We start from the raw sequence: 15801 nt of genomic DNA on the forward strand, positions 1-15801 counted from the left end.
ATCAGATCGAGTCATGATAATGTCTACTGGCCAATTTTTTAAAATTAACTCAAGTACTTATTTTTGCTGCATTTGTCTATCTGGGTAGAGTCAGTAGAGGTATATACAACACACTACTTTTTTAACTATATTAATTTGTTTTATTTATGTTACATACAATTCGATTTTAGATACTTCTTTTAAATAGGTAATTAATCTAAAGCAACTGTTTTAAACGAAGGCGTCCAATGTTAAAATAATATAACGGTATCATGCAGAATAACTACTATTTTTTACTTGACATACAAAATACTATTTTATTATGCCTACTGTATGTAAGGTCGATATATTATAATATACTCTTTACGATACGTTGCGTCACCAAAAACAGGTTTTTTTAATACCCTCAACTTCTGACGTCATTAAATATATTTTTCAGCAGTTACCGTATCAACACCACCGGTTTTTCCGTAATCGAAATTTATGCGAAAATAAAAAGACGGAAATCACATTTAAATATAATTTTAATATAAAATGTACAATTATAATACGTATAGACATGATATTACATATGTAATGCACTATGTATGAGGTCGGTTATTTTCCACTGATTATGTAAATGTTACAACAATGTTGTAAGGACTATGTACATAATACATTATGTACTATTCAACATAAGGCTTGATGACCGTCTCTTCATTGCGACGCTTACGTCTGTTGTATAAGTACTCTAATAATAACACTGTTGAAGCTGAGAAGAAACCTAGAAGTAGAAAAAAAACTATTATTAAGACTATCTTAGATTAATACCAGCCGTACGACATTATTTCAATAGGGCATTACAGACAGTTGACAATTGCTGTAATAAAACAAACACGTATTAAATTATACCGCATCGTAGAATTTATAATAATACGAAATATGTATATGAAAATAGAAAATAGAATAAAGCCATCGAAAATGGATTCAAGTAACAAGCAGGTTTCTTTTCAACACAGGCTATGACTTCTTCTTTCGTCTCGAAGCAGATAGACACTCGTCAGTGGAAAAATTATGACTTATAAAAAGTAATAAAAAAGACTTTCAACTGTTAAACAGCTATTAATTGGTCATCTTGTAGCGAAACCAGATAAAACTGGAAAGCACCTCAATCACGTTTACAAAAAACATAAACATGAACTATAAACGTGGTGAAATGTATCGGAAATAAGGTTTTTTGTTGTTCGTTGTGACGCCATGTTATATCACACTATGAACGCGTGCTCGGTGTCTACGCATTTATTATGTTTATGGGCCCTTATGTCGCCAAATACTTGTCTTACTACCACTCCTAGAAAAGGTTATCTGATGTTACATGGGATTATTGCGATTATGCGTATATAAAGTTGTTTAGAATAAGCTGTTCAAAAAAGTATTTACGCAAGAATACTAAAAGCTATTAAAATTGTTCATTTGATAAAAGCTTTGATATCAATCTTTACAGCAAAAGTAATTAATTAAATTCAACGAGTCTCGCATTTTGCCTGAATGGCTTAAATGTTTTGTAGATATGTGCTTCTGACTGTGTTTGAGACAACTATGTTGAAAAATAAGAATCAGCAGGCTCTTCAGATGTCTGCCAGGGATCATTTGAGAACCAATCGAACAAAACCTCATACAATGTCAGTGGGATTTTTTTATAACTATCTCAAAAGTTTGTCTATTTGTCGACGATATGAATCATATTTGAGACAATTAAATGAAACTGTTTCATTTAATAACAATACAAACACAATGACCGAGTCGCATAATAATCCGTCGACTCTTCATTGTACTACAGCTATGAGTATAATGTTACTTGTTAACTCAAATGAACAAAGCTCGGTACACAATGAACGTTGAAAGCTGTCTGTCCGGGAATTAAAATATGTGAAGTCCGTAAAACTAGTTGTATGCCAAAATTTCAGGACGATTCTAGTTTATTTTGTGACTGTATACTACTGTTGCGCGCTTGTCGGCCTAGCGTCAAATAGAGGTATATACGCGGTAGTTTTACCCCTGGATATAAAGTCCCTACATAACAATGACGCTTTGTTTGTAATAATGCGGAACTTTCGGAAAATATACATTTATTTGGAAGTTTATTGGCTGCTATACATTGAATAAAGGAAAATTAACGACTTGTTTTAGTAAAAGTATGTACGGTAATGAATGAGATATAATTTTTATGAATCTTAACATTGTATATGCCAATACTAGTCAACAAATTGGCCTCAGGAACATATGCAATATATTGTTTTATATAGACTGAACTTAACAGGCAATAAAAAAAGAAAATATCCTACTATACCTATGATTAAGTTCTGCGCGTTAATAGGGTATTAATAAATCAATCACAATTTCATTATCATTTTGAAAGCTTGACATTCTATACAAATGCAACTTACCCATAAACAGTACAAAGAATGATCCCTGCATATCACTAAGGTTCACTGTGTGGTTGTTGACCTCCTGAGTGACTGAGGATGTCTTCCAGCAACGATCCCGTTTGGGAATGTACGCACTCAACCAACGGGTGATCAGACCTGCCTTGTGCATACGGTCTAATCTGCAAACGAAAGCACATAAAAGATATTCACAAAAGAACTGTAACACGGTTTTTAAAAGTTTATGTTTTAGTCTATGCAAAACCGTTATTGGTACCAATGTATTTACAATAACTGAACTGACTAGGTTGGTTTTAATGTAGAATACATGAAAGAGTTTGACGTTTCTGGCATAGCACAAAAAGTAACGGAAAGAAGATAAAAGAATGATGCAAAAGAGAGGGATTGAGATGTAAACAGTTGTAAAAGAAATTTTATTAGTGACAATCATTTGAATGGGCCATGTGGACGAAAAAAAGAAATTGCATCGGACCAAGAGACCAATAAACTTTGCAAAATATGTAGGATATAGAGTTGATACTTTTACTTACTCTTTATTAATAACTGGAAGATAAGGACTACCGGCCGGCACAATCATCGCAACCTTTTCATCAAAGAAATCTTCAACACCTGATAAAGGAACACATTAATGTATGGATCAATGTATCTTTCTTATACTTTACATATTTTTATTTCACTACGGTCGATAAGAAATAGCGCCTATTCTCTGAAACTTGGAGAAAAGCTAGGATTCCTTTGTGATGAATATGTGTTATTCTTTCTTAAAGATAGAAATTCCATACGGCTACGTCGCACGCTTGCAAATACATATTACATTTCCTGCAGTGAAATATCAAGAATATTTTGTCTAAGTATACTATATTTTTTCATTTAAGTTAAATATTTTGACATGTGCTTTTTTATTCGACTGCGTGACATTTACAAAGCTAATGTTTAGTATAACGTTTGTTAGCAGCAATCACAGTCTATTTCTGGTATTAAAGTATATGATCAAGTTATATTTACTGAGTGCAAAGTCGCAGGAATCAGTGTCGAGGCGGTCGGCTCTCATTAAGTAGCTGAGCCGCAGCTTCCAGTCGATGATCACGTGACGATGATAACGTACCCTGTTCATCAGCCGGGATACTACGAAACATACACACCACATTAATTTGTTTCTTTTGTTTCATAATGTACGTATATTCTAGAAAGATTCTGTTCAAGGATTAGATGTGTTACTTAAATGACTGTAAAATAAATGAGCAAAAGCCTGAAATTAGGATAAAAAATTCTGCAGCATCAATTAGTTCGTATTCAAAATGTTTTTATTGAAAAGGTACTTACCTGATGCTGTATTTGTATCCAATCCTCCTGTGCCCGATACAAGTTCAGCTCCTTTCAATAGCGCTACGTATTTTGGTTCATCTGAGTTCTGTAAATGACATAATAATTTACACTTGTTCACACTTTGATAGTATGCCCAAGAAATACCAAGATTATTCCTTATTACAAATATCACATGTGAATTTAAAGGTAATGTATTTTGTAAACTTGTTTGCTAAGTGTTTTTGGATCAGTTCTTGATATCAGTAATTATTTCGTTAAAACTACTAAATTACAGCAAAATTTTCAACAAATGCAGATGAGACCAGGAAATGATAAACATTTATTGTATTTTATTTATTTTTCTTATCCGCATTTTCTTAAACCTTTAAGAACTTAAATAAAAAACTAATTTCGAAGGTGAATGAACTTCACACGTACACGCATACGTAATCAAAATGGACACACGTGGACAAGCAAACCAAAACAAAATACGTATAAAATCAAAAACACAGTACAATTATTGTAATCGAAAGTTTTATTTCACACGTTGCATGTGTCAACAAGCTATCAGAGCTTTTGTACGGTCAATAAGGATGCAGTTTAGCCATCATTGCTTACTAGATAAATATAGTAGTAGTAAAAATATTTCATGAGATCTTTTCACTTTCTGCTTGTATTAAGTAAACCATTACGTGAGTATTTAAGATTATTAACATCTATATCTTTTATCTTTTTATATACACTTTACAGATAATAACATTTTTGGTTATTTTTGGAGATATCGATTCATAAAATGTGAATCGAAAATCCTATATTTCTCGATTCGAAAAATCGATCGTTTTAGATGAAAATTGTCTTGACTTCTTTAAGTAAGTCTTTAATTAATCAGCGGAAGGATCTATATATTATCTAAGAATACATCTATATGACCCCTAGAGTATGCGACCACGTGAAAACCGCGTGGTGTCGTAAATGTGAACGACTTAGGAAATTTTAGCGCACGGTGATATCACGACTCAGTCGCGTGATCTGTGTTCTAGCTAACTTGTAACTAAGTTCATACGGGTCATTTAGATACCTTCTCCTATGTGTTTTTCTTGTGTTAGAAAGAGTATCAATACAATGTTGTGTAAAAGCTCAAGTTTAATGTGTAGACATTTTGCGTCGCGCTTTTGTTATTAAAAGTTTACGTAAGTTGTAACAGGTGGTTAATAGAATACGTATTGTTGACGAAAAACAAAGAATTATCTTAACAATAATTCTGAGAATCGTAAATATCAACGACCGAAACACGATTTGATATTGTTTTTTCAAAATCCAGACTTCATTTCAAGGTTTTTCATATTACGTATAATGCATAATAAAACTTACAACGCCATTTACTACGCCTAATAAATAAAAAGAAAATAAAAACAACATTTTAAAGCTGAATCTAAATACGTACCTTTAACTCCATTTCTAAATAAGATCCTTTGCTAATAGACCATGTGTAAAGTGCCCGATTCTCTAAAAGCTCAGATATAGTAGTCACTGGGACCTCCTGCTTCGGGAATGTGAGGAAAGCAACCAGGTTGCCGGAGTAAGTGGTTACCACAACCAGGACTACCAACCACCATGTACCGACTACTAAACGACCGCTGTCTGCGCGGGGAAGATACATACCCCCTGAAAGAAAAAAGTTTTAGGAAAAACATACAGTTCACTTTAAAAATGAATTTATCTTTTGTTACTGCTTATAAAATAATTTATTGAATTTTACGTATGAAATATGAATACTTACAATAAAAACTACAGTAACTAGAACTGTTAAATTAAACTATTTCAATTCCTAAAAGCTAAAACAAATATTGTTTATTCAATCCAAATCATCCCTGATTCAGTACGCACTTAATATTTTGTAGCACTATGTTTTCTCGTCCACCCAAGACAAAAAATATATGTCTGTCATAAAGAGAAACGTGACTTAATATTTGAAACAATTCACACTGGATTTGATTATATTTTCTCAAATATAATTTTCGCTAATAAAAGGCAAACGGCGTTGAAACATTTTTCTTTGTACAAAGTTTTCAGATGTTTTTGGTTACCATGGCAACTCCCGCCGAAATAAGATTACAGCATTTTTTTTTCTTACCTTGTTGTAATAAAGCACCATAAATATACCAAAGACAATTATGTATGGTGGCCAGACCTCCTTGTCGAGTAATCTCCATAGCTTCGTAATATGGACTTAAGCGATGAACTATGTATAGTGTAGGCCCCATTAGTATTACTGCTAGTCCGAGACACAGCCATGTCTAAATAAATATAGAAGTCTAGTCAATATCTGAAAGATCTACTATCTGAGCGTAGATTCCATTCAAATTTTTTTTAACATTTTCAACAAAGAATCATAAAGTATTTTATGCAATGCTTTAAAACCATTAAGGTTCACCATCATGTTAATGTTTGTATTTATTTTTCATACCCAGATTACAAAACGAAAAGTAAATGTATTTTTTATTAAACATTCACTGATATTTTATGAATTCTACAGGCAGACGTAAAATTAAATTAGTATTTTAGTTATTTTTTCAATATTTTACTTAGAACGTTATAAATGGAAATATGAATAATTTGATTTTAAACTAACTATTTAAATTACGGTGAACCTCTTTTTAATCCACAGATTACTGAGACTGCCCATTACATGTCAAAAAATATGAACAATAGCCATATAACAATAGAAAAATAATACATTAGTCTTAATTTTATAAGGCATCCGGAATAATTTTGACGCAATACAGCCAGTATTAGTAGGAGGAAATAGGGAATACATACCTCCGTAGTATTTTTTAGAAATCGTAAATAAGGTCGCATAAATATTACTACTCAGTTAAAAAATATATATTTTGGTTCTAAGATAAAAAGGGTATTAATAAGGATACTAACATAAGAATTGCATAAAGATAATAGGTAACAACGAGAATTTGCGTTACTTACATCAGTAGTAAATGGAAGTAGGAAAAGCAACGCTCTGCTGAGCTCCCGCGGGCGTGCAATCATGAACGAGTACGCCTGTATGCTCACAGGCATAGTGTAATTTATACCTAAGACAGAAACAGTTTATATAAAGTCGTAATCAATTAATTTCTATAAGTATGGTCGAATAATAATGCTCAGCACCTCTTAATGGGTATCGATTAACGTGTAAAGTAGAAATGTTACAGGTATTATCAGGCATTTTTCCGTCACCTTATTTATCTGATACCCATGTGTGGTAAAACTAGCACTAAATGGAAACGAATAAAGTTACTGTGCTTTATTTCAAAGAGGTGTCTAAAGATAGGTAGAGCATTATTTATATTTCTATCACTATTTTTTTTGGATACATCGGATGTCTATCTTAGTCTCCCTCGCCTAAATTCTAAGAAATTCAACGGAACTCCCACATTACCTGGCATCGGATCTGACAAAACAGTGAAAGAAGCGGCCGCGAGCGCTGCTTGGCCCTTAGCAACCGCCGCCATTGTCAACTTGGCATTCTGACTGTGCATCGTCTGTAATCAAGACCTCCGCTGTAACGGACTAATGGCACAACTCGATTAAACCTTCATTAACCAGGACAGTTACAATGTAACTTTCCGGAGGTTCGTGGAATTCAAATTTTGGGATAACTGCGGGATAGTAAATTCTAGCAAAGCGTACCGTGCAGTGGTACACTTTGCTTGTCTTTAGTTTGGCGCTGTGGTTTAAGCGGTCATCTCGCCGCAACAACCGTGGCGCCGCGTGTGGCGGGTTCGAATCCCACCCGGGACAAATCTTTGTGTGATGAGCACGAGTATTTGTTCTGAGCCTGGATGTTATTGTATCTATATAAGTATGTATTTAAAAGTATATAAGTATGTTTATCAGTTATTTGGTTACCATAGTACAAGCTCTGCTTAGTTTGGAATCAAATGACCGTGTGTGAGTTGTCCAATAATATTTAAGTATTTATTATTTATTTATATGATCAAATTTGTCTATGATTAATGTAAAGTTGTGTATTCTTTGAGCTTTTAACGGTTCTTTATTAAGTTAGATTAAACCTATGCATAATACTTACTTTTTCATTTTTAAAAACATAATAATATGACCAGAGTACTCTTACAGACATTATTTTTATGAAAGTTTTTACAAGGACAGTTTCAAATGGATAAGAAAAACGCTTGTTGGAAAATATACTTACTTCACCTGCCGTTGTTTCATTGGAAAAATCTTGCTTCACTGCACTCGGAAGAATTACTTTTATTCTAGAAAAGTGATAAAAATAAATGGAATTTAAGGCAAAATATAATCTAAAATATTGCTGTGGAATTAACTAATCAGTTATATTGCTAAATAACTGTCTATTTTCGATGCAGCCATTAGGAAATCCGTTACGCATAAACATTAGGAAATCCGGTCAAATGACACCTGTTTTGCAACAACTCTTTCATTACTATACTAACTTTTACACACAAATTCTATCACATCAAAAGATACCCTGTGAGCTTTTGGGTATTTTCGGATTTTCCCGGAAAACTTTCTAAATAAGGAATAATGTAATTCCTTTGTTAATCAGGCTTACTTTGTAAGTCCATTAGTCAAAAGTGTTGAGAACTCTTTATATTTCGGATGTGTTTGTTGTTAATCAAATAAAAAAGCGCTTACTTCCTATAATTTTAATTTTAATATAACAATAAAGCACGAGACAAAGATGCCTTACTATGTTTAAAAAAAACTTGTGTATATAAAAAAACAAAAACTTACGTAAAATTCTTATTTTTAGCCAATTGGTCGATAATATCAAATATCAAACCGCTATATTTAACAATAGCGCCTGATTCGTTGCGCTGTAATATCGTCCATGGCGGGTTCTGAAAATAAACAACCTGATAAATAAATGCTCATTTAGTTTATCAGTAATGCACACGGTCGTAATATAATTAAGGTAATAACAGTGTTCATAATTTGTTGATAATGAAAAGGATATTAATAATGCATTTATGAATGAGAATGATGGTGAAAAGAGTTCGAAAATAAAGAGAGCATAGTACGCCACGATTAAGTAATTCAAACGCTGTTTTTCTTTTAAAGAAAATATTTCTAGCGTATTTTATAGATTTGTATGTCTAAGTTTTAAAAGTTAAGTTAATCTTACATGGTAAGTGATGATAGGTAGTTGTTTCCCCCTGAACCCGTGGTGTATGTGAGGGAACAATACATCGGTGAACTTCACAGCATCGATAGGGCGCCAGTAACCAACCTGAGAAAAAAATGTCAGTAAATTTTGATAATTTTTATTTAAAAATAAATACTAGGTGAGCCAAAGACGTTCCAAACAAAAAAAAACTGACGGGAACTACGTTTCACAAATTTATTACAGCAAGTTGTAAACTGTATTTAGTATGGTCATGGTGTAACTAAAAATAAAGACGTATAGATATTTCGTTATTCTTCACTATTAAAATAAAAACTTCATAAACATTGTAACATTTTATTTAACTATAATCACATTGTTAGTTCGGGCAACATTGTTAAACTCGGGTTCATAAAAGAAAGAGCCTCTTACAAACACTCTATGAAACGTAATGATAGAGGCAAGTGTAATTATACAACACTCAGTAGAGTTGTGCCACAGAGCTCAATTACTCTTTTCATTATATTGTGTGCATTCCGACTTGTTCGTTAATAATAATGCAACATTCAATATAATTATGTAAAGAAGCGAATAGGTAGCTGAGTATTTTAAACAAAGTTCTATTGAAAAACAAAACAGTGAAATTATGTACTACGATTTATGGCAGTAATTTAAATGTGATAAATAGACATTTTTCTCTTTGAGATAAATAAATAAATATATTAAAACTTCTTCCGTAAAACCTATACCACCTTAAACCTATAACTGTCCATAATATTGACGTTGAAATAATGTCATAAAATATTTAAAAATAAATACGAATATTTTTTTCTTTTAAATAATGGCTACTGACTAAATTCTTCGACCAATAGTTGGCAGTATTTCAGTTTATAATGAAACAAAATTTTTTTGCAAGAAGGTTTTTACAAATCAAGAATGCGTTTTTATAAGGTTTTTATTATTTACGTCAACGTTGGATTTTAATAAGTCATTAAGAAAACTATTATCTAATAATTATAATTTTACGACTCACATTCAACAAGTCGATTTTTTCAATAACTCCAATGGTACCGTTAATTACTGGAAGAGCGGCATCAGGAGAATCGGCAAACCCGCGGTAAGTGGCCCCCCATGTATCTGCCGCTAAAGCCCGCCATGTGGTGCAGTTGCCGCAACGACTTTTAGCCGATATGTGTTGCTGAAATAAAAAATAATAGAATAAGAAGCCACAATCAATCAAAAAAATGGTGGCAAACTATTAAGAGCAGTTTATTAAGTAACTTAAAAAGTAGATACTGAATTTATGTCCGTTGTACTACTCGACAAATATCTCCTCCCGGAAAAAGTCCTTAAACCAGCTGTTATACAGTATACTGGCACACTTTTGCAACGTATCTATTTTTTTTGTGTTATCCAACAACCAAACATTATAATTATCCTTAGATTTTCGAAAGGACACCCATAAAATGGCTACAAAACTTTCATTATTTCTTTACCTGCATATGTTTCAGCAGCATATCTCTCCTTTGTATCTTATTAGGTCTGATGGCCTCCCACTCTTCATCAGAGACTTGCGCGGCGACATCGAACTCATCCTGTATCGCCGCGTCTAGTGCCGAAACAAACGCATCCATCATTTCTTGACAGTAGCACATTAATCCGTACTGAAAAATTATAGAATATCAACAAGTTACCAGAGTTATAGACGGGGAGATTTTACATTAATGGTGGAATTTAAAAGAGCTTAAAAATAGAGTGAAAATGTCTATAGATTTACACTTTTTAGGTACGGCTAGGCATACTTTCTACACTATCTGTATCAGCATAAGAGACTTCTATAACTTTGTCAATATAATAACATTTATTTTAATTTGAACCAATTGAGAACATATTACAAAAATTAAAACTGATGTACGCAAGAATATAGCAATCTCATTAAAAACATGCATAGCATATGTAAGTATACATATTCTTACATATGTGTCTGGTATTATTCAATCAAGATCATAAATCTTTATTTAGATATAAAAATCCATGTGTTATTGCAACCAATAGAATGGATATGTGATTTTATTATCAATTCAATTTACACCTACAGTCCTGTTATCGTGAACGACGCAATGCAGGCATCACAGAACAATCCCAGATAGATCGAATGGGGCAAAAAACATTCCAGAACATCTGTGCATTTAACAGGCGATACACCACGTCAATCCTACGGCATCGGTTTCAGCTCAACTGATTGCGGATTGTGGTAACGAAACGATTCCCAAAGCAATTTCAAAATAACTTGCATTCAATCAGTTCGTATGTTTTGCTGTTCGTTTTGGTCTGTAAATTGGGTTCATTCGATCTAGTTTGGATATGCTTTGAACTTATTCTCGGAAGAAATTGTAGTAATAGTGTAAGTTTCTTTACTTAAATCAACCAAATATTATTTGGTACATCTTTTGTTGTATCTATCTACAACCTTTATGAGTTGATTATGTTGCTGACAGCAAATAGTCTTGTTGTTGATGATAAAGTGGCAGCACGCAGGAGTACCTAATTAGTCGTTTGCTTGTCACAAGTATAGACATTGAGTTGAATTATCTCTTTTCTTATCAAATTGGTTTACCCCTCACATAAAAGGGTCCCTGACAATTAATAACGATAGACATCTTTTAATGCGTAAATACCAAGATATAAATCTTTTGCCTCGACTATCTTACTATAACGATTAAAAACAACCACAATTTTATTTAAAACAAGACTCATACTCAGCCATTCTCATTACCTTACACTCCGGACTATCTTCAGTCATATTATAAATAAACGCGACATTCTCTCCCTCATACAAATCAGTGATCAGATTACTGAGGTTTCCATTCCTTGCGTTAGTATCAGAGATGACATAGAGCCACTGAGCCATGGTGTGAGACATGAGCAATTCTCGAGCAGTCTCCGCCATTGTTGTCATCACGTCTGACGTCACTACCGCTATGAAGTTCTCTCCTGAAATAAAGGAGTAAATAGCTAACAAATTACGGATTTATTAGCTGTGAGTATGATACTTACGTAACGGGAATATGGTCTAAAATAAATCATACACGATAAGTTAGCAGGTTTTACTCTTCTTATTCTCTTCCACAATCAGAATTATTACTTTCTTTTACCTTTAGAATTGTAATTTAAATTTACACATTGAAATAACGATACAAGAAATGTTTATATACCAAAATAAAGTTGCTAAAAGTTTAACGGAATAAAAAGACATTTTATAAAAATGATAGCCATTTGTATCCAAACCACACATAGCTAGTCGTAAATACAATATGAGTGGTCCGATATACCAGCTGTATCCAACGTTTATTTATGCATCTAACATTGACAATATACTGCCTTTTATTTCACATAGGCTTTTAAAAATGTATGTGAAGGCATGCGAATGAAATTGATGTTTCCAATTGCAAAATTATTTGTTTTAGGCATAGATTTATAAAACTGTTCATTGCTTATTCCATACCTATCTGTATTTTAACTATTCCATTAGGGTATAATGTAGGGGTGCCCATATATTTTGCCGTTTACATGATAGGCCTCTTCCATATTAAGACAGGAGGCGAATCTGTTTTTAAGTTGCTTAACCTTAGGTTGGCTCAAAAAAAAGTGAGAGAAATGATGCATCTAACTGCGTCTTATACTACCAAAACGCCGTTTAAACACGAGAACTCATTGATCGTAAACACAACATTTTGCGAGAATTGTTCCTCAACTTACCTATATACTTAACAGGTAACTTAGAAAGCACTCTGTGCATCTCCTTTCGTCTCAAATACTCGTTGATTTCATGCTTCATCTTGAACACAGTGACGGACACGGGAGACTCGCTCTCGTCGTCTATCTGCGACGTCAGCGATTGCACCACGCGGGAAACCATGTCTCGATCTAATTATTAAAAATAATTTTGAAAACTTTTGAGAAAACTCTTCTACTATGCGCAAATTCCCGTTTGAATATAAACTGTAGACTTTAAGTAGGTATCAAAAGTAACTCTAGAAAGTTAAATTAAGTTTCTACAGTTTACGAGGTCTACAATCTAGAAAATATTGAGGCACTTACTTAAAGTGTCATCGTGCAGTATGATAGCAGATTTCCATTGAAAAGCATTCGACGTTCTTAAATCTAGAAGCAACTGTGGTAACTCCTCCCCAGGATCAGAATAAGTGACAGTTATGGCAGAACGTGAGGGTAGCCGTGGACAATCCACTTCGGTCAACGCAAACAGTAATAATTCCTCTTCTTCAGTTCGAGAAAATAAATCCCAGGTATCTTCGCAAGACGCCACGCTAAATACAGCAAGAAAACCTACAGAAAAGAGCCGGTTATACATTTTCTTACTCGTTAAAAAGAAATAAGAAAAGCTCTTTAAAAATATGGCTTCAGTATCGCTATTGGCGCCCAACGTTCATTAAAAGCTTTGAAAATATATTAGGTAGTTATTTTTTAGCGTTTTCTGATATTTGCAAAAGAAAATACGAATTTTAATTTACTAGAAAGCGTGCCAGTGCGCTTCAAAGTAAACAGAAGTTTACTAACTTTAATTAGAGATAAATATTTTCTCATTTTAATATTTAGAAGCCTAATCGCAACAGAATTTGTTTTTTACCGTATCACCACGTATGCAACTTAGTTTCAATATTTTGTCAGTATGTAAAACTTCTAACGTGTTAAATACAAGAAAAGTAAGTCAAACATTATAACAGACCTCTCTTAAGACTAATAGCAGTCCAAGAGTAGTAATAAACAATAACGCCTCCGTGCTTGAGCTCAACCCGCGCCAACTCCTTGATGTAGTCCTTCAGTTCGTCTAGGACTGACTGGTATTTCTCGCCAAGATATACGCGATCTAATACTACAGCTAAAACAGGATAAAATATGATTTTAATACATTACTTACTAACAGGTGATGGATTAATTTCTCGGCAAAAATTGCGTATACTAAATTCAAATTTATGTTAAACAGAAGGCTTATCATGTAGGTATCTCAGCTGACCAATAGTGTACGTCAAATTGATAGCCACTGTGCAATACATTACTGCTTTAGCATCACGTGCTAATCACTATAATCTAAAAGAGAAAACAAATGTAAAGCATTGTGGCTTTCAAATACTTGTCAACTGAGCTACAATAGCCCCCCTGGTCGAAGATCTGACTTTTTACAAAGACCTACGTGATCTTATCTTAGTGTCATCTTATGCTTTTCTCCCATTAACGTTACGATTACGATTGTCAAATGGTTTATTCTAGATAGCGTGGTAAGTCGCTTACCTATAGAGGCATTTGCTGTAATCAAAGATGGAAACTCTTCTCCACGCACACGGACGAATAAACAAACAAAACTCAACACCCATAGTTGCATTTTGCACCAACACGAGCTCTGTCCAATTTCCACACTCCTCGAATGAGTTTCCACTCATAATTCGTAAAACAGACAAGTAATTATTGATATCCAATCAAAACCTGCCCGTTATTATTAAGGGCTTATTAAATCTAAGTAAAACGAGGGCACAGGTGTCTCATGTTAACATTTGATGCCGTTTGCACGATTGTAACTGGGCTAGACAGTAGAATGTGCTTCGTCGAACTGTTCTCTTTTACTACAGGGTGTAGTGAACTAGTGAGAACAATAAATGTTCTTTCAAAACAGAATTAAATTAATGTACTAAATTGGTAGCTGGCCAAAATAACCTTAGGTACCAATTTCTACGTATGTTTACAATTATGTGTGTTAGTAAATTTTTATTACATGAATCCTATAAACGAATATAATTTTGTCTCCATGTTATTCTAATTAGAAAACCCTGACAATGTAGTATTGCTTAGTAAGTACCTAAGTCTAGCCTTAGACTTGTACTTACTGTTCCAACATGCCTATGTTGAAACAGTAAGTACCTACTTACTACATAACATGTACCAAATCTAGATAATATTATTAAGTGTTCATTTGGGTCATTCCTAATGAGGGTAAATATCTTTATACGAGGGTTGAGAACATAAGTTAAAAATGTATCGGATCAGTATAGCCTTTTAAAAAGATCGCGCAAAACTAAAGCCTGAATCTGCCAACGTGATAGTCTATTTATGAAGCAAACACAAGGAAATCTTAACCCACCCTATCGAATATTCTAAGAACAATTGAAACACCCTGCACACAGCCAAGACTCTGTTCCCAAAAGGTCAGTTGTTTATTAAGAATTCATTGTAATTACGAGCCACGTAAGGTACCCTGTACATAGCGTGATTCCTTCCACGATTCATGTCATACTCACGTCATCTTGAGATAAACTATTAATAACAGTCTATATTTTTGAAATTATTATTATTATTGTTTTATTCAGAGATATCGCTATTATGTATTTTGATAGTTCTGTACATTACTACTATAACTGCCTTAGTTATTGAATAAGAACATGAGGCGTCCAAATGAGGTTTTCACTGCTCGTGACACAAAAGTATTACCTTCTAATACCTACTTACTAGCTCCAGCTACATCCTAAGCGTAATCTTTTCCAAGGTTTCTTATGTTTTAATATGCATAATTCTATTGTTAGAAATATATGTTATTTTATACACATAACTACTAATTTCCATCTAAAATACGTTACACTTTACTCAAAACTCCCATGGACATATACCTACCTAAGACATGCTCTTGATGCTTTATAGGCAGCATTGCCCTGTCAGTCACATAAGAAATTGGAACAAGGACAGATCGAATGAAAGCTCATTTTATAGCAAAATGCCAAGGAATTCTGATAAATAATACATTACATACGGTAAAGGACACTATTAAACTTTCGTGTATAGGTAGAGGTATATAGGAACGAGATTTTCGGCATAATGATATATTATTTTACCACCGGTACACGGTATACAATACAATCTATTACACCGCCAAAATTCATT

At 33.3% G+C, this 15801-nt stretch overlaps 1 protein-coding gene across 1 annotated transcript; it reads right to left on the bottom strand.

Moving 5' to 3' along the window:
• Positions 1-561: 561 nt before the first annotated feature.
• Ir93a (Ionotropic receptor 93a) lies at positions 562-14348 on the bottom strand. Its single transcript, XM_076119002.1, has 19 exons — positions 14164-14348; positions 13601-13753; positions 12955-13200; positions 12613-12780; positions 11630-11847; positions 10350-10517; positions 9887-10051; positions 8875-8979; positions 8484-8590; positions 7921-7984; positions 7147-7249; positions 6693-6799; positions 5845-6007; positions 5155-5375; positions 3729-3816; positions 3411-3530; positions 2936-3014; positions 2406-2566; positions 562-742 (listed from the first exon to the last, which is right to left on the bottom strand). The coding sequence occupies exons 1-19, from the start codon at positions 14252-14254 to the stop codon at positions 645-647; spliced, it is 2625 nt and encodes an 874-aa protein (XP_075975117.1). The 5' UTR covers positions 14255-14348; the 3' UTR covers positions 562-644.
• Between the last annotated feature and the right edge of the window lie 1453 nt (positions 14349-15801).

This window comes from Anticarsia gemmatalis, chromosome 10 (assembly GCF_050436995.1).
Source record: "Anticarsia gemmatalis isolate Benzon Research Colony breed Stoneville strain chromosome 10, ilAntGemm2 primary, whole genome shotgun sequence".
NCBI classification, from domain to species: domain Eukaryota; kingdom Metazoa; phylum Arthropoda; class Insecta; order Lepidoptera; family Erebidae; genus Anticarsia; species Anticarsia gemmatalis.